The 23,689-nt window shown below is 40.3% G+C and overlaps 1 protein-coding gene across 1 annotated transcript; it reads right to left on the bottom strand.

Annotated features, from left to right (window-relative positions):
• Positions 1-1,900: 1,900 nt before the first annotated feature.
• Positions 1,901-22,833, bottom strand: LOC134489010 (pantothenate kinase 3). The gene is made up of 7 exons (XM_063291400.1): positions 22,583-22,833; positions 19,512-19,864; positions 18,238-18,491; positions 17,166-17,342; positions 13,307-13,430; positions 10,689-10,814; positions 1,901-9,030 (listed from the first exon to the last, which is right to left on the bottom strand). Exons 1-7 carry the CDS (start codon positions 22,608-22,610, stop codon positions 8,980-8,982), a joined length of 1,113 nt encoding a protein of 370 aa, XP_063147470.1. The 5' UTR covers positions 22,611-22,833; the 3' UTR covers positions 1,901-8,979.
• Positions 22,834-23,689: the final 856 nt, after the last annotated feature.

Below are 23,689 nucleotides of genomic sequence, written 5' to 3'. Positions count from 1 at the left end.
TCAACCCCTTGGATAGTCCCATCGACCAGATCTAGTCTGATCCCCTGCCCAGTGCAGGAATCCATTTGTATAGTTTCCCCAATAGATGACTGAACAGACTCCGCTTAAACACCTCCAGTGAAGGTCAGTCTACCCCTTCTTGAGATTGTTTCACTATCAGACAGCTGTTTTAGAAATTTTGTCCTGATGGCCAAGTGGAATCTACTTCGTACAATTTAAACCCAGTTTCCTGTCCTGTCTTCTTGAACCACTCTTGAGCAATTCTGTCTTCTACACAACAGTTTTCAGATCTCTGAACATAGCTATGATGTCTCCCAGGTCTTTGATGCTTTTTTTTCATCTTGTTGCTCTTCCCGGAGATTATCAATGTCCTTAAAGTGCAGTGCCTAGAACTGGCATAATATTGTAGATGCAATTTTATCAACACAGAATAATCTTGATGCTATGATTATGGTAATACTATTGTTCCATTGATGCAGCCTAGAACTGCATTCCCCTTTTCTTCCTGCTGCATCCCACTCTTCACTCATGTCTAGTTTGTGATCCACCAAGATATCCAAATCCTTTTTGCGTGTACTGTTATGGCTTCCTGTCCCACACCAACCCCCATGCATGTCCTATACTGTATGCATGGCTTTCATTTTCCCTATCCAGATGTTGGACTTTGCATTTGTCCCTGTTGAAATTCATCTTGCTGGTTCCTGCCTAATCACAGGAAGCTGCTGTTTGAAAGTTGCCCATGTTTGCAACCCATGTTTGCAAAGGATTGTTGAGGCTACATGTGACCCTTTACCTTTTAGCGCAACACCGCTAACACCAGCAATGGCTCAACACAATTTCAGGTAATTTTTTTCTTGCCTACATGAAGAAGTCAGGGATTGAGGATGACCCTTCAAAGGGGGCATACTTGACGCCTACTGATAGAGATACTGGCGGCCAAGCCCTCTTAAGCAGACGTACACCCTACAGAAAGGCATTACCTTAGCTCCACGTGTTCCCAGAGCAACAGGGTTTTCTTTCCATCCAGTACAAAATCAGAAGCAGGAGAGAGTCTTCCAAAAGAAGACACCAATTAAGCCAGCTTTCTACCCAAGGAAGCAGACCACTTTATTCTTAAAAATGATTTTGACTCAGAGAAAATCAGACAGATCTGCTTCTAATGAGAGGTTAGTGTTAGAGCCCGTGGTAAAAATGCAGACAAAGGTTGATCTTCAACTCAAGGACTGCCTATACTTACTAGTTCCCTCACTGGATTTCAGTCTGTCATTAGGGGCATCTATACTTGAATGTACCAAATAGTTTTTTTAGAATTCCATGCTAGTGGAACGCTCAGTTTCATGCTCAGCCCTTGAGCACATTCTTTTGAGCTCTATTTAAGGGTGCAGGCAGGTTAATGACTACGACTACTCATTACTGACCTGATTTCCTGCTCGCAGGAACATCAGGGTCACTGGTTAGCCAGAATGTGTTTCTACGCATTAAAAAAAAAAGCATAGAGGGGAAAGCCTAGTTACCATACCTGATTCGTTATGGAACCACACTGGGCCAAGAGGGAGTTGGGTTTACAGGGACTTGCAACTGCAAGAACTGAAAGTCATATGCCAAAATCCAAAGGTGCAAAAACCACACCACTGCTGTAATCCTTCTATCAGTTTTCACCACCTGCTTCTACTCACTCTTTCCAAGAGCCACTCATAAAGTATGACTAAAGAAAGAAAAATGGCTACAAACATTACAGCACCAAACAATTCTTTGTCAGTGATTGTTTAATTATTCTTTCACCCAGCAGGGACACTTCATTGTTGCTGAGTTTATGTACCAAAGTGAGTTTATTTTGTTCTGAAACATAAGCGAAGTTTCTCACCCTTTTATTATATCTTTAAAAAATTTAAATCAAGTATAGGAGAGGGAACCATCCACTGGACTTTATTTAGGAAAAACAAATCAAAATTCTGTTTACAGAACACTAAAACTAGGAAAACACACACAAAAGCCCATCATTAGATTTCACATTTACTCATGCAAGCTGTCAGGAGTTTTTATACAATTCTGATGGGAATGAATGCAATATAGGTTTCCATCATTTGGTTGCATGAAAACAATACAGAAAAGCACTGACATTAAAAATAAATTAAACAATTTACAAAAGATACGTTAAATAATTTAGTGACTATGATTTAAATTTGCAAAACATACATTTTTACACCATTGCCAGAACTGTAAATAGCCAAGACACCAAGTTCACTGCAACAGAATAAGGCAATACATGAGAAATGGTTCTCACAGTATAGTACATACACATTGGGGACATAAGAGCTTGCTAAGGAGTTTCTAGGTACAATTTGAGTCATGTAGATGTTTCTTTTTTTGAAGTTAAAATGCCAAACCTGCTGGGAAAGTATGAATGCTATCTTCTCTATTTCCTAATGTGGATATTAAAATGTCCTGAACACTGAAACGTGGCCATCTATAAAACCTTATTTTTTTAAAAAAAACAAACCCGCTTAGTAATTATCAGTAATAAGCTGCAGCATGTTAACTATTGCTTAAAATGCATTTCTTTCCACTGCTGAAATGTTAAATTCATTCCGATTCCAGAAAAACTCTGTCTACAACTTTTAGTAAATCTTATGGAATGGTAGGTTTAACCAAAATACGACAGAAATTTTGAAAATTCTTTTCGCACTAAAAATAATAGCATAGCAATGGAAGCAATAAACATAGGATACTTTGATTAAATCATGGCCTTTACACGAACACACTGCTAATGATTGATGAACTCAGGAACAACTTTTTGAAACTCTGGAAATAAAGTTCTGTATTTATTGTATGTGTACTAATTAGTGTTTTATGATGAACTCTCAACTACAAAATGCACAGCTTGAAGACAGACCATGAGGAATAATTAGTTTTATATTAGACTAACTTGTGATTGTTTTTAAAGTTTCCCGCCACTCCCCTCACCCAGTGCCACTACGGGTCTTACCTACACCTGACTTTAAACAAACATTTGAAAAAGTGTGCTTGTGACATTTTTAGTTTACTTCTACCTCCCTTCAGGACACCTTGGCTAAGATAACTGAGCGTGCGCAGAATACGCAAAGGAGATTTCACCATCAGAGGAGCAGCCGCATCATCTCATTCGCTCCGTGGCCTGGTGGTGGTGGTGGTGGTGGTGGTGACCAGGCCCAAGTAGGTCAGTCTTTCTCAAAACTGGGCCGGGGGGGTGGGCAGGCTGGATGAGCAAGCAACTGTTCCCCTTTCCATCCCTCCCTCCCTCTGAAAGCCTTGCTTGCTGCATGGCCAAATGACTGGGATGAATCAGCAGGTGAGAGCTATTAAGAAAGAGCAGCAGCAGCAACATCTGCCAAAGGATAGCTGCCCCCTTGCATTTACTTGCTGCCCTTCAGTGACTTTGGGTCTCTGTGCCGAAAGCAGCACAAGGGAGAATTTGGGGTAGCTGAGTAGGGAACTGCCCTTCTGCAGGGAACCTCCTCCCGTCCAAAGGGAGGCAGCAAGGCTGTGAGCAGGTGTGGACATGGTGCTCTGCACTCCCTCCAGGAAGCCACCTGGTCCTGGTCCTTCCCACCTTGCTGCCATATCTTGCACACACATTTGCCTCCCCTTTCTAGCCTGACAAAGTGGAAAGGAAGCAGACAAGGTGAGGGGGACAGAGGGAAGAGGAGAGATTGCCTCTTCTCCCTTGGTTATTGGCTAATACTTTAAAATAATAGTTATTTCATTGTGAAGGACCCTTAACTGTTCAGAGTTAAATATAGGTCTAAGGAACAATTCCGGCACTGCCGCAGGTTTTCTGTTTTAACGGTTGAATATGATTTAGTACTAAGCAAACAAGGAACAGGACTCACATGCGTGTACACACACACACACACACACACACACTTCCTCTGACTAGGTTGTCTGAATTGGAGCTTACTAGAGTATCTTTAATACTCTTTGTTTATAACCCAGAGTTCAAACCTTGGAGATGAGGGGAGTCACAGTCTAACACATCTTTAAAGACTGCTTTAAACTAACCAGAATTCCTTCCCATGGCTTTGTCTCCCTCCCAAACTCCAGGTGTTAAAAGCAGCTGCTTGGGCAATGGCACACAATCCAAAGCTGAATTCTGCTTTCTCATAAGCCACTCCAATGCAATTCAAATGGTGGGACTGAGAAGGGGGTTCCAGACTGCCATGCTCTTCGTTTGCTAAGGCAGCGCTAGTTTGGCCCTATCTCAGATTGGCCTTCATCATATGGAGGGTAAAAATACTGTACAGCTGAACTGGTCTAACCTTCCCACGATGTGGGAGCACAAAGCCACAAGGTTCTTAAGTCTTAAGTTTCATGAGATGTTCTAGTGTGGTTCAGTAATCTGAGGCACTCCTTTTCTAGTTCATTTTCAAGTAACTCAGAGGCGGCAGCTCAAGGGCCGAGGAGCTGCTTTATACAATTTGCCAAAGTCCCAGGTTCATTCCCCGGAACCTCCGGTAGAACGGCTAGGGACACCTGCCTGACACCGTGAGGAATCACTGCCAGTCAGTGTTGGTAATACTGGACTGGACAAGATGGAGGACATTCTGAATTAATAAAAGGCAGCAGCTTCTAGGTTCCTCTCTATTTGTCCCCTCTGCACAAAATACACAGTAGAGCTAGTAAGAGGTGTGAATCGTCATCTTTTCGTAGAAATAAGGCATGTGTCCAACATGTATTTGGCAAAATCTTTATAAATAGATCAACTAATGCATGTCAGAGTCATGTGACTAACAACCGACCAAAAGGCATACTTTCTGCATCTCACAAACGTGTCCCCAAATCTTAATTTTTAAGGGAAAAAGTACTAAGGTGTTGACCTAGAAGAATGCTTGCCTGCAGGCTTCCTACCAATTTCCTGTAACAGTTTAGAATATGAAGTATATTATTTGGAATAAGAACACTTGTACTGTACTGCAATGCATTCTAAAACATACTGTTGAGAACACTTAAATGGAGATCACTTCTGAATCAAGGAGGCGTCTTTGTTTCCCTAAAACAGAAGTCTTGCAACAAAGTCTTGCTTTACTTTTAATTTACAACAGGCATAAATAAGTTGATGCTATTGTTTATTTATTTATCCAATTTGTCCTCGCCCGTCTCCTCCCATTGGGGGACTCTGGGCATTGTTTAACATGTGGGCTTTAAGGACTGGGGATGGGGGAGGGAGAAGGGGAGGTATTGATCAAAGAATTATCAACCTTCATTATGTTATATCAAAATTCTATACGTAAGGTAAAGCAAGATTTATTGTAGCTCATTAGAATAGTAGTGAAAGGTGTTACTTTTTTAATGGCACGTTACTTTTTATTCATTATCCCTGAATTTTCTACTTTTCAATATTCTGCCACCCATTCAGCACTATTTAATTTCCATTTAAGATAAAAAATACTGGGTCCTAAAAGAAGGTTGAATTTTTAGAAGGCTAAAAATTCTAAATTATGTAATCTACCTAATAAAACACATACTGAATTTAGGGTTTTAATTATAAATATACTATTTACAAAGTAAGTCATTGGTATTTAGGAGACTGATAAGTCAATTGGCTCTTAAGTAAAAGCATTTTAAAAAAATCCAAAGACTTAACTTTAAAGCCCAGACAGTATAATAGAAGTGCACACACATCAAATTTAGCATGTTGCTGGTTCAATCCTAAAACAGCCATGATACTTTCCCTTCCAATACATCTATTCCATGAAAGCATACGGCTAAAAATCCATAGCTGATACTAATAAATAGTGCATGTTTTGGAGGTGGTGAGCACTCACTCCGAATTACATCATGCTAAACTTGAATAATTTCTGTTGCAGTCTACAAACCAACTCCCAAAGACATAAGGAACATTGATTAAATGCACAGTTGGGTCTTATATGCATTTTGTCAAAGTATAAGTTATATAATGTTTGGGGTTGGCAAAACAATAAACAGAATTTGCAAACAGTCACAATACAATCTTGCTATTGAAGATATAAGGAGCATACAATGAAAAGGACCAACACGCTAGTCTTAATTCATTTGATCAGTAAGATTCAACAAGACTGTGCAATCAACTTATACTGCAGCCTTATAACATATCAATAGGACCACTGGCATTATATTTTGAAATGGCTAAAATGAGAAGAGTGATCTGGTCTTTATACAATCTTGTGTTTTTCATGGAATGATGCTTAAAAATATAAAAGGCAATATAAAAATGAGCCATAATTCAAGGAATGTAGGGGGGGAAAATCTGGTCCCTTAATGCCTTAATTCAGTAGTTAAGAAGGGATGGTCGTATTAGAAGTCTTCTCTAGCCATACCTTAACGGAATGGCCCTTGAACATTTTTATCAGCTCGAACAGCACATTACAAACATGATCTGGCTTAAGAAATAAAACTCTCTCCTTAACAGTCAGCATTCTTTTGAGATTGTGTTTATCAATCCATCCATCCATGCCCTAAGGCTGCAGGTAGAACATTGTAACCACCAGAAAGGACACTGGGACTATGTTAGAATTGACAATAATATGGGAGAAAAACAAAAACCTTCTAGCTACCCCGCGGGTGATTTTTGTATGAAAGCTGCCAGTATCCAAAGCCAGGGAAAATCTTAGCCCAATATGTAGTTGAAACTTTAAAAGGAACTTTAAGGCACTCACGTGACTGTTGGATTGAAGAGCCTTCACATTCAGAACTTCTCAAGGAAAGGAGAAGTAAATCTCTCTCCCTTTAGCTTGCCAGACATTTTTTTCTCTCCCCAGAAAGCTGAGTGTTCCTCAATTTCTGGATCTTTTCATGAGAAACCTCTGCTGCACCCAAACCAAGAAAGCTTTCAGTGCTAAACAAAGCTGCTAGCAGTGTGAATTTACATGAATGGCAGAAGTTTGCAACACTGCAATGGCATTTTTGTAAAAGCACTATTCTTACAAATGCAATTACATAATGCAAAAATAAAAATAGAAATTGTCCAACATAAAAACTGCCAATGCACTCGTTTATGGGGCTTATTCCAAATCTATGATATTACCATGTAAACCTGTTGAAGTAACATACATTGTATGATAAATCACTTTGCTTCAGTAGTGCCGAAAGTGCCTTCCTGAAAGGCAAGGCAGACAGTAACTGTTCACGTTTGTTGTTTCAAAACACAAGATGAGAAGCCATCATTTTTTAGAGGTGACTTTCAAGTCATGAGTTAGGAATTAATCATTCCACTATGTAAAATGGGTTGGGGTTAAAATAATCAAGTATAATGTTTCTGTGATGAGACTTTTTACTGAAGTTGTATTTTCTGACTTCCTCAAACCAGTGAGGTACATACAAATCTCTGGATGTCGCCCTGTGCTATAAAGAGATAATTCATTTCCAAGTTCTAAAAACAGAAAACCGTTTAGGTGATTGCTACATGCTACAAACCAGTTACTACTTCTAAGCATTGAAATATAATTATAGAGGATTAAATTAAAAAAAAAAAAACCTAAACTAACCAAACCTCCAAGATTGCTGAAGTTATTTTTCATATATACATATATATGTCATGTTATATATATATATATATATATATATATATATATATATATATTGCTGTATGAAATATTAATGTGCCAAAATTGTGTTATCACCTTGATCAAGTAAAATAAGCAGTACCAAAAACTCAATGAATGCTAGTCAGTGGTAGATTCCCTTCTAGAAAATTTAGTTCATGGATTGGGCAACTGCATAATCCTTCAGGATACAATGATAACATCCCTGTGCATAGAAAGTTTTTCTGAAATTATTCTATTTTTCTGAGGTCTTACGGTAAGCTTCGCTGCAGCAGGCTACTAAATATGCCACTGTTGTAAACTTTTACAATCATATCGGAAGTGGCAGGCAGTAAAAATACAGGTGTTTATCTCAAGGCCACACTGTTGCGCAGCTGGAATAGTTCATCAGGGCACAATGAACACTGGCACTGCTGACTCTGCAGTTCAACCTTTATAGCTGCCATAATGGTTTAAGGACACAACCTCGTCCCAACTTAATATTCTAGCTCAATACAGGTTCCGTGAGATCAACTCACTTTCCTAGATTTGGGAAGTCACACTAGAGGCATCTTATTAGATCTGTCTTTCCAGCCTTTGCCACACCGCTGCTGCTTTGATCTCAGTCATATCTGCTGGCACTGTTTATAGCAGTGAGTGGTTCTGAGATCATTTTCTTTAAATGGTCAGTCTTCTGAAACCGCTGAAAGTAACGTCTGGCTTATACTGTTGGTGTACACGTGTACTTGATTGCTTAATTCATTAAATCAACTGTACAAAACCGTTGCTGATGTTTTTACGTTTAATGTTTGGAAGCTTTAACACTGATGCCTGAATTAAGGATTTCAACATGCTGTTACTTCCTTGCACTTGCACAGAAAGACAACACCTTGCATCAAAGATCTTTCTTTCATTTGTGGCTACAATCAGTTCTGGAGCTGACTGGAAATCTACATGAACACTGAGCACAAAGCCACAACAAACTTTGTGCAACTAGACGCAATCCAATTGCTTAAGAATAGTTTTGAAGCAAAACAGGGTTAGTATTGTAGGGTTTGGACAGTTTATGTCTGAGCTTGAGACATATGCCGAGTACTAAATGTTTATTACAGCATTCCCCAGCCTGCTCCCCTTTATCTGTGTATGGCATTGTCTCTAACTGGCACAACTAACAGCTACATCAGCTGAGAAATTAGGAGGGGCACCAAGTTGGGGAACACTGGTTCAGTAGATTAGAGGATGCCACACCAGCCCCACTACTAAGAGCTTCTTATAGGAGCACCCAGATGTCAACAGAGTCCCAATGAGATAGTTTTATCCTTCGATTAAAGACATTTATAGAAAGATTGCAGCCCTTTTGCCCTTTGATTCCAGTTGATATAAAAACAATACGTAATAATGCCAGAAAGGTAGAGAATAATTCAGTATTGTGATGCTTTGAACTTCAGCTGAAATTTGGCAATCCAAGGAGGGCACCAACTGCTCCAAAGTACCCCTGCATTTAAAAGAAGATTTTGCACAATTCAGTTTTTGGTAACATATTATACATGGCAATTTGAAAAAATACATAGATGTAGATGACAAAATCTCTTTTATTTCCCTTGTATAAATATTTTGGGACAGTTGTGACTTCTCTATCCTCTGAACACTGTCTGTTCTGTCATGACTAAGATACTTCTAAGACCCAGTATTTGTAATCAACCTGCCTGATTCACAGAACTGTATGAGAGCTCCAAAGGACATCATCTTCCATTTAGAACTCTCCTGTATATTTCCACAGCTACTTCCATCTTTTTTCCTACCAGAGATAATCTGTTAAGGGAAGAAATACAAACGAATTGCCCAGGACTTCTCTGATGGGCAATGCAAGGAATTCTGCCTGGAAGCCTCCTTACTGTCCATCCTGAATTCCCTTCCAGCCTGCTACGATATAGCTCACAGGCTATCATGATGGAGACTGGGCTCAGTATACTGTTGGCTTCTCTATCAACTTAAGAAGCTGCACATAAGGCTATATGGAAATCAAATCCTTGTGCACTAGCTCTTTGGGCTGTGTTCGGCTGGACAAGGCTTTATAACCACCCAGAGTCATTTGTCAAGATGGGCGGTGAAGAAATGGGATAAATAAATAAATAAAACAAGGTTGCATCCACTCTCTGCTCTAGTTTTGAAACGCTGAAGGACACTGCTTGAGTCTTGTAACCTTTTCTGTCTCAAAAAGGGTAATGCTATAGATACTGTCAACCTGCCAATGATTATTGTGGCAAAGGGGATGTTTCCTTCTCCATTCTCCTTCTCCAGCTGCTAATTCTGAAGTGGCACTGATTTCAGGCATTTCCAGGCAGAAGGGACCAACCTGAGTTCTGTGGGTTCTCATATCATTCTCCTTTGCCATTTAGCAAATGAAACAGCTACTTCATCTACTATTTTTTCCAAAACAGTAACGATAGTGTCACTGCACAGCAATGCCATTCTGTTTACTATATGCTTCTTATGTTAAAAGATACAATTCAACATGTATTTTTTTCAAGCCACTGAAACATGCTGAGTATAAGCCAATCAAAATCAATCACTTTTAATATTATTAAATTACTGGATTTGAGCCTCCACTTAAAGTGGACACAAGAGATACTTAAAAGGGCTCAACGGTGACTGGGTTGTACCCAACGGGATTCTGAAGGGCACAATCCTAGAAAGCCAATGTGGTACAGTGGTGAAGGTGTTGGACCGGCACTGGGGAGATCCATATCCTAAGCTCACTGGGTAACTTCAGGCCAGTCCAGTCATTTGGCCCAACCTCTTTTACAAGGCTGTTGTTACATGGGGGGAAAATGGAAGGAGTGCTGGGTACACTGCCTTGAACACCTGAAGGAAAGGTGCGATGTAAATCTATCAAATAAATGAATACGCGTTCCCAAACATAATGCTAGTAAGGAAGTTTACTAAAACTCTGGAATGGAGCCTACTGATCTCTTCAGAAGTGTCTCCCCCCGCCCTCAAATAATAGTAATGTATAAAACTCAGCATTTAGATTTGTCTCTGATAATTCAAGCACACATCCTTTATACATATATTTGTATCAAATCAGGAGTGAAAATAACTATAGGATGCTAAACACTGATATGTCTGTAAAGACATTTGATTGATACATACCTCGTGTTCAAGGAACAAAGCTTTCAACTGGCCTTTGGACCAGTAATCCAGTGCATATGCCAAAAGCTTCATTGACAAAGTATTCACACGTAAAAAGTTACCAACAAAGACAACTCGGTTTATTTTCTAAAGGAAAAAAAAGCAATAGATATTTCTACACTTGTATTTAATCAAAAGCAAATCTGAAATGGAAGAAAAAGGTTAAAACTACAATTCTCAGAAGTAATTTCCTCTGGATTTATTCCTAAATAAATGTGCATAGGATCACAGTCCCGGTGTTTATACAAATTACGTAAGTTACTTAAGTTCTGATCTGTAGCATTATTTTACTTAAAATCATTATGTGCTGCCCTTTGTCAGGTGTATTCCAGGACAGCCTACATTTTATTTAACTGTACTAATTTATCAATTTATACAAATAACCATGCTCTTAAAGCTCTATATGGACCTGCCAATGAGTTGGACTCAGACATTCTCTTATTTGAACGAAAGCAGTAATTTCTTTCTCAGAAATCTTCTGATTCAGTGGAGAAATGGGAGATTTCTGCCAATTCTCCATCTCCCAGACCATATCCTACCCTCTTCTAGAGGTTCCCCCAATATCCACAGTAGATCTGCAGTTGGTATAATGGGCTGCAGGGAAACTGAACCATCCAAATCTTTTGGCACTTTAAGTACTCTCTGAATAGAACTCTACTCAGGGGTGCTTCTCCTGGTAAAAACACAGTTTGGATCCAATTTGAATCAGTATGAATATGGCAAAAGGTCTGCTTCCTACTTAAATCCTTCTGGAATTTGTCCAGAAAAAGGGTCTGGTCATGTGGAACACTATTTATTCCCAGGCAAGTTTACCTGGTGCCCGTATTCCATGTCTTTCTCACACAATGCAAAGGCATTTTAATTTGCTCAGGCCTCTGACAACTCATCTGGGTGTTTTTAATTTGAAATTGCTTTATAAATGTTGGTTGAATTTTATTAAGTGTAAGTATACCGACAATGGATAATCACAGTAAGCTTCAGGCAATGACATCACAAGTAGGAAGTGGCAAGTGGCAAACAAGAAACAGACCGCAAACAGATGGTTTTCGTACGTCGCTGTAGTCTTAGTCTTGCACACACAGAAATACTACTGGAAACATTCCTCAGATTCTTATGCATTAAGTGTAATACAACCCAACCTCTCTTAACAGTGAAGCAGGACTCGCTGTCTTCATAGCCCTGTACAATGCTGCTTGATCCATATGCAACAAGGCAGCACTGTAAAGAAGCCGAAGACAGCAAGAAATATTCCAGATGAGCAACTAATTCTTCCTCCTATCGGAGAAAATTGGTTGTCTTACGTTTTCCATGCATAAAAACAGATGCGGTGCTTCAGAAAGCAGCAAAGGTAGAAATGTGTTCTCTACACAAGCTTCCTGAGGAACAAATGTATTACCAATCGAAGAGAATCTCTGTAACTCAGGGTTGAACTATGGAGTCCTTGGTGCTCTCTGAGCTTGGTTGCTTGCTTGCAGACGCTTCGTTGTCTGACTCGGCAACATCTTCAATGCTGAGCACCCTGTTCGGCGCAGAGTTCAGTGCAAAGCACTGAAGACGTTGCCCAGTCAGGCAATGAAACGTCTGCAGGAAAACAACCAAGCTCAGGGAGCACCAAGGACTCCACAGAACATACATATATTGGATCAAATTTATTGATTGATTCACAGGACTTACATGGCTGCCTATCTCATACAGTGACTCTAGGCAGCTCATAACAATCCATAAACCATAGTTAAAAACAAAGCTACCTTTCCCCCAGATGCCAAACCCAACGTCAATATAAGTTGGCTAATGTAGTTGAATGGATTATTGCAATGTGCTGTACACAGGGCTGCCCTTGAAAGCCACTTGGAAGCTACAGCAGACCAGAATGAGGTGGCACAGGCAATGGTGGCATGCTGACACCACTGCTCCACAAGCTGCACTGGCTATCAGCCAGCCTCTGGATGCAATTCAAGGTCTGATTATCACCTATAAAGCCCTTAATGGCGTAGGGACTGGCTGTTTGAGTGAACACCCATCTCAATTGTTTCTCCCCACTGGTGAGATCAGAGTGGATACATTCCTGGTCATTCAATAAAACTCTAATCTTATCAGGACCTAGGAAGCATGTCTTCTCCATCACAGCACCTACTCTGATCTGTAGAGCTCCCATCCTGATGACATTCAGGAAGTCACTGAAAATTTGGCTTTCTCCCAGGCCTTCGGGCAGGGTTGTGACTGATCCCTGCAGGATGTTTTTGTTGTTATAGAGAGTTTGCCTTCTGGACACCGGTGATTTTTTAATTGTTCTTTTTTTCTTTTTGGTTACGCCACCCAGAGTCATTTGGAGTTGGGCAGCCACTAAATTGAATTATTAAATGAATGAATGGATGAATGAATGAAGGTATTTGATTTAGGTTCTACCCAACTTCAGGATGGCTCTGGAGTTTTTAAACTCAAGGAGAGGAAAAGGGCAAATTTTGAATAGCAAATTCCAGTGAAAAAGAAGAAACTTGCTTACTCTTAATAAAGGAATTGTACTCATCTGCATTTCAGGCAACACAAAGATTCTACATCCCTCCCTTAACAATGTTTACCTCATTTACAGCACACATTCGTGCTATAGATCCAATGTTATTGGTGATAGTAACCAAGGTTGCTCTAGCCAGGTCTTCTTTGCTGACAGATTCCCGTTTTTCTTTGTAGATCATATTCCCAAAGCTGGAAAAAATTACAATGTTAATGTTAATCAAAAAGTATATAATAATATCTCCCCTTACCTGTGATAAGGCATACTTCTTTCACTTATAAAAGCTGCTTACAAAGTTTGAAAGGACTCTTATCAAGCTATAAGCAAGCAACAAAAATTGCTCAGCAGCCCTCAAATTTGAGGCTCAATCCAGTTAAGCTAGATGGTGTGCTGGGAGAAATCATTATCTCTTTTGACAGATGGAAGCTTTTGTGAAGACCTGAAAGACCAGGTTAGGGACAGATTGTCATGGAGAAAATCTATGTGGTCTCTAAGAGTCAGCATATAATCAATCGATCATTATACAGTAGGGCAGAGAAAGCACTTGTGTACTTAACCTTGCAAAATTCCCCAATTAGAGAGAACCTGCTGATTTATATTCTTCCAATTACAGCTATGTACCTGTATAAATGGTTTACCCTCTGGGAGATCAAGAATGTTCAATGGCTATGTCAGAATGACAAGATCCAAGTCTAGCCCATCTGAAGGGCTGTAGATGGGAAAGACTGGAAGCATCCCAGGGCCATTAAACGCTTGATAATATTTAAGTAAAGATAGCAGATCTTGTGCCCAGGCTTCCAAATCACTCTTACTGATTAATCAATTTAATTTTCCACCTAATTTTGTTTTTCCCCTCTGGAAGTAACAGGAGATTGGGAGACAGTGAATGTAAGCGGGCATTCTTGATTTAAGGGAAAGAACAACTGAGTGCAGTCACATATATATATTTTAGACTTTGTTAACTACTCTGGGAAGGACAAAAATGTTACCATGTATCAAATAAAGGAAGAGCTACTATTCTGAGTCTTCTGAAACCAAAAACTCCTGTGTTGTGGAAACTGTGAAAGGCAGGTCGATTGGGCAGTGCTGAAACCTGAGTAGTAGAAACATGATCAAGAACTAGTTAAATTAATTGAGTTTAATTCTTCAGGACCAGATTAATTGCATCTTGGGGCACTGAAGCAATTAACTGATGGTCTGGCCAAATGCCTATAATTGTATCTGAGAAATCCTGGAGAACAGGTGAAAGTATCAGAAGACAGGAGGAAAGCAAATATTACCCTTATCTTCAAAAAGGGGGAAAAATCCAGCAAACTATAGACTAATCGATCTGACATACGAAGAGGCTAAGGAAATTACATAGAGATCAACCTGAATGCCTTTTGAAAACAAAGCAGTAATTATCTGAAGTCAGCATGAATCTGTCAGGAACAAGTCTTGCCAGACCAATTTTTATCTTATTTAGGTAACATCCTTAATGTAAATTGTGGGAATCTTGTAGGCAGAATGTACTTTTGACTTCAGCAAAGAAAGCATTTGGCAAAGTGTTCAATCAGAGGCAGGTTAGCAATCTAGTTAAGTACGTACTGGATGGCATGACAATTATGGGGATGCCGTTGGCTGTAAAATGTTATGTTCAACATTCTTATCAAGTAATTAGAGACAAGTAATGATAGGGTTGCCACAAGAATTCCTCCTCCTCAATATTTTAATTGGATGAACGGATGAAGAGAATGCTTATCAGATACATTCTCTACAATATTTGGTGGGAGACCTGATGCCCTGCAAGGCAGTAATAGCTTCCAAGATAATCAAGAATGCAAATAACAGAATGATATTTAACAGAGACAAGTGAAATGTTCTTCACTTATGAAACAGGTTTAGGATTGAGAATAAATGGCTAGATATCTGTGAAAAAAACTGAGTAGTCGTTAATTAAAAACTGAGTATGAGCCACCAGTGTGATATGGCTGCAAATAAAACAAATGCAATTTTAGGCTGTCTCAAGAGAAGCATAACGAATGTCCAGTTCACAAGTACTAATCGTTCTATTTTATTCTCCTCAAGTCTCTTAGCTCAAATTTGGGCATCGCACTTTAAGAAAGGCTCAAAGAAACTGGAAGAGGTTTGGAGAAAGGCTAAGGCTAAGGTTCAGATGATCTGCAGACTAGAAGCTGAGACCAATGAAGAGAGACTGAAGGAGTTTGGTACGTTTAATCTTGAGAAAAGGTGTCTGAGGGCAGATATTTATTTATTTATTTTATTTATTATTAATTACCGCCCATCTCCCCCAAAAGAGGGACTCTGGGCGGTTTACAATAAAATCAAACTCCAATCAGAAATGTTAAAATCTCATAAAACCGGACCCATTACAATTATTATAAAATGTAATAAATAAGTGTAAAATCCAAGACGGTGTAAAATTCCAAGCTGGTGGGAGGGCCTCTAGGGTGCGAGCCACCCCCAAGAATGGTTTCCCGCCCCAGGCGAGATGGCAGAACCAAGTCTTCAGGGCCTTCCGGAAGGTCAGGAGTGAAGGGGCCTGCCTCACCTCCGGGGGAAAGATGTTCCAGGGGGCAGGGGCCACTAAAAAGGCCCGTTTCCTGGACCCCACCAGATGAAATTCTCTTATGGACGGGGTCCGTAACAAGATATGATAGTATCCTTTATGTACCTGAAAGAATGTTACGGAGTAGGTGTTCTCTCTTGTTTCAAAGTGCAGGACACAGAATCCTGGATATTAGATACTGATATGCAGATTCATTGAATGTTAGAAAAAACATCCTAATAAGACGAGTTCAGAGAGGTGGTGAGATCCCCTTCACTTGCATGCATTCAGGCAGAGGCCTGAAATCCAATTGTTTGGAATGGTTTAATTCAGATTCCTATACTGAGCTAAGGGTTGGGCTTAAAGGCCCCTTTCAACTGTATAATTCTTCTATTTACCATCAAGCAGTCACCTATCATTGTTGTCTAAGGCAAAACCCAACACCGTATAAATAAGTTAATTCTGTAGTATTTTTGTCAAGGAAAAAGCAGATTTACAAACTAGAGATTAGGAATGGAAACTAATTATCAATGGAAAAGAACAAAATGTTCTTCTGAGCAACGAAACATCAATCTGTTAAGCACCAAAACTGTAAATCAATCTTTTGCTGTTTTCTAAGCAGACACAGCCAAAAATCTCCCCTATCATGTTATAATGGTCATGATTACAATGGCATTTCAAGCTACCAAGAGAGATCTCATTGTTTAATGAACATTGTTCTGGGGACTCTTCAGCCAAAATACATATTTGAACAGCAAATTTCAGTGGGCAAGGACTACTTACAGGCTTGGTGGTAGAAGACAGTTGTTTACAAGAGTTTCATGGCAACTATTGGTTCTAGGCAGTTAATAAGAATTTTAATGAGATTACTCTATGGGGCATGATTTGATTTTGTGCCATCAAGTCATTTTCAACTCCTCGCGAGACGTATTTTCTCCATGACGATTCATCCCTAACCTGTTCTTTCATGTCTCCCAATGTGTACCCATCACCACTGTAACTGAGTCCATCTCCCTTGCTGCTGGTTGTCCTTTTCTCCTCTTTCCTTCCACCTTTCCCAGCATTGGAGCCTTTCCCAGAGACTATGGGGCATGAGGAAGAAAATTCACCTGAATGCCTTATTCAATTTTGCTCTACAAATCTTTATTAAAGGAAAATACTAAAAGATTATATATAATCTAATGGGTGAAGAGTATTATTAAAGCTAGTCTTTCCATGTCACCAACATAGTTTCCATTTCAAAAACTTATTACGGTTCTATATTTTTCTCAGATATTTATAAAACTATAATAATATAATATAAATATAATATAATTGATACATTATTAATACATCACATGTCAGGAATTCATGATCTGTGTTACTTTGCAATACCTACCTAGATGCCACAGCCCATCCTGGTAAGCCAAACCGTTCATAGTCTCCCCCATAAATATCCCGGACTAGCTTGTCAGCTTGTGTGCTGTTGCCTTTGGATGCCATTTCTAGAGCTTCTTCAAAACTTTCACACCCAGTCAGTAAACTGCATAAACCAAGAAAGGTCCCACCACCTAGACTGAACATGAAATATAAAAAAGACCTATTTGTAAAATTATACTCCTAAACAATGCAATGATAATCATGTCTTACCTATTTAAAATAAGGAGAGATCTCGTAAGATCAACTAAGAGCTGAGAAAAACATTTGTAAAGATATAAAACAGGAAGTGCATTTGAAGGACCAATATATCATATATGCTTTAGTTCATGTTAGTCTGCCACTCCACAAGGTGCTTGATGGACATTATTTTGAATGTAACAGGCACAACTCCAAGCAAGCCCAGCTTAAGACTTCTATTTGGAAACCAAATCACTGCAAGCCTTTAAGATGCTTCTCTATGCTTGAACAGTGGTTAAAGATAATCAAATAACCTGTCAGCTCAGACCACAATTAAATGACTGCAGTTAATTGATCATCAGCAATTGGGATTTCCACATTTTCTTAATCCTGATAGCTTCCTTTCCTTTGATACAACTATTCATTTTTTACCCTATAATTATTTAAAAATCATTTTTCTAATTATCAGTCCACAATGTTCTTAAAAATAAACCTGAGGATGACCATTCAATGCATTTCATTTTTTAAAAAATTCGTTCAATCATGTCCAATTCTCAGAGACTGCCTGGACCAGTCCCTGCAGTTTCCTCGGCAAGGTTTTTCAGAAGTGGTTTGCCACTGTCCCCTTCCTAGGGCTGAGAGGGAGGGGCCGGCCCAAGGTCACCCAGCCGGCTTTGTGCCTAGGTGGGACTAGAACTCCCAGTCTCATAAACTGTGAATTCACATATTGTGAAATCAAGAGATATGTTAAAAAGACAAAGCTCTGCACTGACATATTACCTGAAAGACTGTTAAGCAAGCACAGTATTACTGACTCATGCATTACTAAACTTGGCATGTGTTCATATCTATACCTTGTTCCAGTCACCCTCTTGTAGTTGTCTTTGGAATGAACTGCTAAAATACTGACTCCCGAGCCAATGTTTACAACGAGCAACGGGTACGGGTCATCTAGGTTAAAAGGCATCTTTTGGCATCTTTCAGGTTCGGATGCGTTTTCAAAATAGTAGCACTCTGCCTGGCCATTAAAACTGACAGAATCTATATATAACAAGCCTTTGACGAGACAATCAAGTTCATCCAGTTTGTGCAGCTGGAGGTCTCCAATCTCCAAAAAGAAGAAGAGAGGTATTTATTAGCATAACGCATTTCTGAACACAACTCAGCAAGCTACATGCGCCTGATCTTTCATTCCAGACCATCTTCTAGCAATGTTGTAAATTTTAAGTCAGCTATAAGGCTCCACCCACACCAGATGAGGGGAATCTTGTGATCTTCCAGAAGTTGAACTACAGTTCATCGTAGTTTCAATCACAGCACTGATAAAGGTGAGTAACACTGGAAGCTGTAGCTCAACATTTGGAGTGTGTGATCGATATATTGATATATTTGGATATATTGATATATATTGATATATTGGAGAGCCTCATGATATATTCACTATCAAAGTATGGATGTCAAGTTTCATTTCCACTGCTTCACTAACACTATCTTGAGCTCACCAAATCCTTTTGTAAAGATGATGTTTCTACCATTTCTTAAAAAAAAAAAAAAGACTTCAGATTGCTGAAGCTGACAAAATTATTATATTGCAGCAGCCTGGAGAAGAAGGTGGCAATTGCTAAGAGAGGTCAGATAAGCACGTGCTACTCCAGCAAGTATCTGAAATCTGTGTGATTGCCTTCCAGCTGTGCAGGTTATATTGGGAATGGTTGGCTGCTAAACAAAGGAAAAGACAAAAGTGCCTGAACAGGGCAAGGTCCAATATACCCACATGCTACTAATTCCATCTATGCCACCTTATCACAATTTTTTGCTGTAAGACTTAAAAGAACAATCAGGAGAAATCTTGCCAGCTCTTGCTTTTGTGCAGGATTGCAAAGAAAAGTATTTAGGTGCTATTCAGGCAAAGGTATTGCTCCCTATACATACAATTAGCGCCACGCAGACAATGATTCTTCAGGAGTCGGATTCCAAAGTACAAATCCAGGGATTTCTTTGCCCTTATCAGACCCTTGCCTTATGAAAAGGAGGCAATTGCCACACAGATTTATTACTTTATCACCACAGGCAATAGCATACTTTGACTGACCATCAGAGTGGAAGAACATGCAACTAAACTACCTACCGTGCGAAAATCTTCTTCAAATTTATAAGCACCGCCACCAGTGGCACAAAGCACCGTATGTAGCGTGGAAAAGTTTTTATTTCTTCCCATTTGAATAAAAGTAGGCAAGTCATGCGTTGGGAATCTGATAAAGTGCAAATTTCCCTTCCGCCCAAAGAGTATCAAGTCCTTAAGTTCAAGGTGGACATCCCGAATGCCAGTGGACCCATAGGCCACGTTTGATGTTAAGTATTTGCGAATACTCTTCAGACTTTCAACTTCTTCCTGCTCTTCTTCTGCAGTAATATCTATAGGTTCAAAATATGCAAGTTTCACTAGAGTTCCACCAATATCCATTCCAAACCACGGAAAAGCTGTGAAGAGAAAGAGGAAAAAAGCCTTACTGTTAGAAAGAAATACCAAATATTATTTTATTTGCCAGGCCTCTTTATTCTTATTAAAAGATTAATGAAAATGGTTTGGTGTTAGTAAAGGTTTTCATAAGAGCAGGGCACAAGTTCACTCCTATGTATTTCCATTTGTTACCATGTATCATAAGGATTTTGTTACACAGTACACAGCATGTGACAGCTTCATTTAAGTAACTCAGAGTTATCGTCAATGGCTTGTTCAAGTATGCTTATGTAAATATTTGTGTGTATATTTATTTATACTAGTCAGGAAGTGTAAGTTGAAGCTAGGGTTAGCCACAATACTTTCAGAATAGTTTAAGCACTTGAAAACATTAGACGAAAATGTTAGGGCATAGATTTGATACTGCTTTTAAAACAGTACTTTGCAATAGGACAATGTATATTTTTCATCTGAAGAGGCCGTAGAACAGGGTTCCCAAACTGTGAGATGTACCTCCCTTGGGGAGGTGGAGACAGAGTCCAGGGGAGGTGCGAATAACCTTTTAGTTGTACATGGTCACAATAAATCCACCTTTCCCAAGTTCACTTGTGTTCGTTTTGGTATATGGATTTTTAGGGAAGGTATGTACCTTAAGATTACACTAAAGGGAGGTGTGATGGCAAAAAGTTTAGGAATCCCTGCTTTTGAAGCTTTTTACATAGCTTGGGCCTCAAGTTGCAATTATTATGTTACAATCCATACTTGAAGCAAATACTGGAACATAAGTCACCTGTTTATAACTCTTTATTACCATGTAACAAAGTTAAATGAACTATGAAAACTTTGAACATTCTTTCTTCCAACAGAACAGTAATAATTTTCAGCCTTAAACTTAAACTTCAGCTGCTTATCTGAAGTTCGATTTTATGGACCTGTTGGGGGAACATGACTTTGAATCACTCTAAATATGGTTAACAGAAGCAAGTTAGCTGTCCTAGTTTCAGAAAACTTTCTTTAGGTACATGTTCAGTTGAAGGTCTCCAATCTTCCACAGTATCATTTTGCTTTTATGGAAGTAGAATTTTCATTAATACAATTTCAGAGAGGCATTATTTCTTTCTTTCACAGATCTGGATGTGAAGGAGTCCTGTGTTAATTTCATTTTAATCATTAAGAAAGGAAAGCAGTAACCTTGAAGCTGGCCATCAACATTTTGTTCCCAGACCTCAGATAGAGCAGGCACACTGTAACCAAGGAGGAATATTCCATAATATGGTAGGTGTATCTTAATACAAAAGCTGTCTTGTTAAAAACATTTCTTGCATGTATAGCAAGTTTTTCAGCCATTTTATACGCATTGTTTCATCAATTTTTTTCCATGCAAATATGACCACAGGAATGCACTGCACTGCATCCAAAACTGAGCAATATGATTTCAAATACAATATTTTCTATAAATGTTAAAGGATTTATACATGTTTTCTATATAGTGATGTTATTTTATATTAAATGACTTCAAGGATAAACCTAAAATATACAAAAAGAATAATTTGCTTTTGAAAAACGCAGAATTGCATTCATGACAACTTTATCAAGATGAAGGATTGTGCATATAGGAATAAACTTGCTCATTTGATTAAACACTTGATTACAATGTGCTGTGGCTTAGGTTAATGTAGAACTCTATTAACTTTCATTACAATACCCAGCATGCAAGCAATTTTTTTTGCTTGCCATTTTCTTTATGAACATGTGGGCAGCAGCTTGGTAATGGAAGAATACTCAAAAGGAGCAACTGAAAAGGTTACTGTAAATTAACCACTTCTCGTTTTGGCACTTCAGTTATTAATACTACACTCCAGCTATACAAATGAAAAAGTATAAGCAGTATGTTTTCAAATTAACGAGTATTGGGTTAGCCAACAACAATAAAAACAAAGGAATTGTTTAGAGAGAGAGCATGTTCTTATTACATTACTTAATGCAATACTTTGTTTTAGCTTAAATTTCAGACTTATATAAATATTTTCCTGCCAAGACCAAGGCCAAGAGACATGTCACTTCTACAGGTGTTCTGCAAAAGCAAACTTTTATTTTGGAAATTATATTTCCCCTTCATCATCTCTGCTATTCTGGCATTATAAACTCTTGTAAGATGCATACTATCCATTCCTCTCTATCCAGAATTTAGGTTTCTACATCCATGCAACTAGTCAAAATAATACAATATTGATTTTATTGAAAATGCACTATTATAATTGGAGGGCACTACTTACTTCTGCTTTGGCTATAAAAAAACTTTTTCTGATTATTAAGTTACATTGGAATCATTGGGACTTCCTTTCAAGAATGCATGTATGAGCTGGATGAGCTTTTGCTTAAGTACTAGTAAATGCCTATGCTGCTGTCACTAGATAAGAAAAGGTAAATACACCACTTGCTGAGCTACAACTTAATGCTAATTTCCACAACAGGGTCGATGACAATCTTGTCTGTTATTAAAATCCCTCCAGAAGCCTACAAAGCCACTACAGTTGCCCATAATGTCATTTGCATTATTTTTTTAAAAAATACGTTTTGATTTTCACAACCCCAGTCATTTTTAAGAAAAGGCGATAGAGGCGAAAGCCCTATCCAGAAGCTACATCGAAACAGCCGATATTTATTAGAGACACCCATTTCTTTTTAAAAGCAAAATTCAAAGGCACGACCTCCCCTAACGCGAAAAAGGCTCTTACATGGTTTCTTGGCATCTTTGATCTTCATGTCTCCGCAGTTGCGTTCGCGTGGGAAACTTCGCTCGGGCGCAGGCTTTCGTGTTTCGATGTTACTCGGGAGGAGGAGGAGGAGGAGAGGCTACGAGCCTGCTCCGGCTCAAGGTGCGGGCGGGTCGGCTTCGCCGCCTGTGGGGTCGGCGCGTGCCGGCAGGCGACCGAGGTGGCGCGCGCGAGCCGGCCTGACACCAACCGCTCAAAGGGAGGCGCTGGGAGGCGAGGGAGGAGGCGGCGGCGGCCCGGGTCAGGCTGGGTAGAGGCCGGGGTACCGTTGGCACAGCCACCCCTCTCCGGGAAGCAGCGCGTAGGTCGCGCCGTCCCTCTGGAGCCGAGCGGGAAGAAGGCAGGGTCCCCACCGAGCCGGCCCCACCCACACACGGCCCCGCCCGCCCTCCCACCCGCCGGCTCTATCCTCCCCTCAGGGCCGCCTGCTCACATCGACGGCGGCGGGAAGGGCCTCCGGCTGAGTAGACCCGCGGCTCCGAGTGACCCCGGCCGACGGTCTGCCGCTGGATGCCGCAACGCCGCCACCCCCCGCCTCCGCCTCCTCCTCCTCCTCCTCCGCCACCCCTGGCAGCAAGCACGGGATCCGCGCAAGGGCCGACGGGACGCAAGCGCAGCCCCGTCCGCCGCTCCTACAGCTCCCAGAGTGCACCGAGCGATTCCACCCCTTTCCCCCAGCGTTCTGCGGCCCAGAAGCATGCAGGGAAGCGTAGTAACCCGACGGGCCAAAGAAGACCATCTTGCCTACCATTTCCCGTCTTGCAAAGCAGGGACGATCCCCACCTCCCGGCGTAGCTTGGCGGCGGGATCCACCCCGCTCACCCCACCGGAAACAAGCCAATGACGGGCAATGGCTCTCCTCGCTCCACCCTCCCAGGTGTGACCCGGGGGCGGGGGGAGAGGAGGTGCCCCTAGTATGCGTCCTGGCTGGGTGGCCCGCGGGGCTGGGAGCGCAAGGGTGGGGGCAGCGCCTGTTCTAGAGTCCTCCTGGGAGTGGGGGAAAGGAGAGCCTGCGGTGCCCAAATCCTCCTAGCGTGCACTTGGAAAGCTAAGCGCATGAAGAATTGC

Source organism: Candoia aspera, chromosome 2 (assembly GCF_035149785.1).
Source record: "Candoia aspera isolate rCanAsp1 chromosome 2, rCanAsp1.hap2, whole genome shotgun sequence".
Classification (NCBI taxonomy): domain Eukaryota; kingdom Metazoa; phylum Chordata; class Lepidosauria; order Squamata; family Boidae; genus Candoia; species Candoia aspera.
Note: the sequence above shows the minus strand (reverse complement) of the source record. Positions and strands in the feature narration are given on the sequence as shown.

Bases quoted from the DNA above. Each gene is read 5' to 3' on its own strand.
- LOC134489010 (XM_063291400.1), bottom strand. From the start codon at position 22,610: ATGAAGATCAAAGATGCCAAGAAACCAT. The intron at 17,343-18,237 runs GTATAGATATGA...TTTCATGTTCAG, and splicing joins AAGAGGGTGACTGGAACAAG to TCTAGGTGGTGGGACCTTTC. The intron at 10,815-13,306 runs GTAAACATTGTT...TTTTTCCTTTAG, and splicing joins GAATGTGTGCTGTAAATGAG to AAAATAAACCGAGTTGTCTT.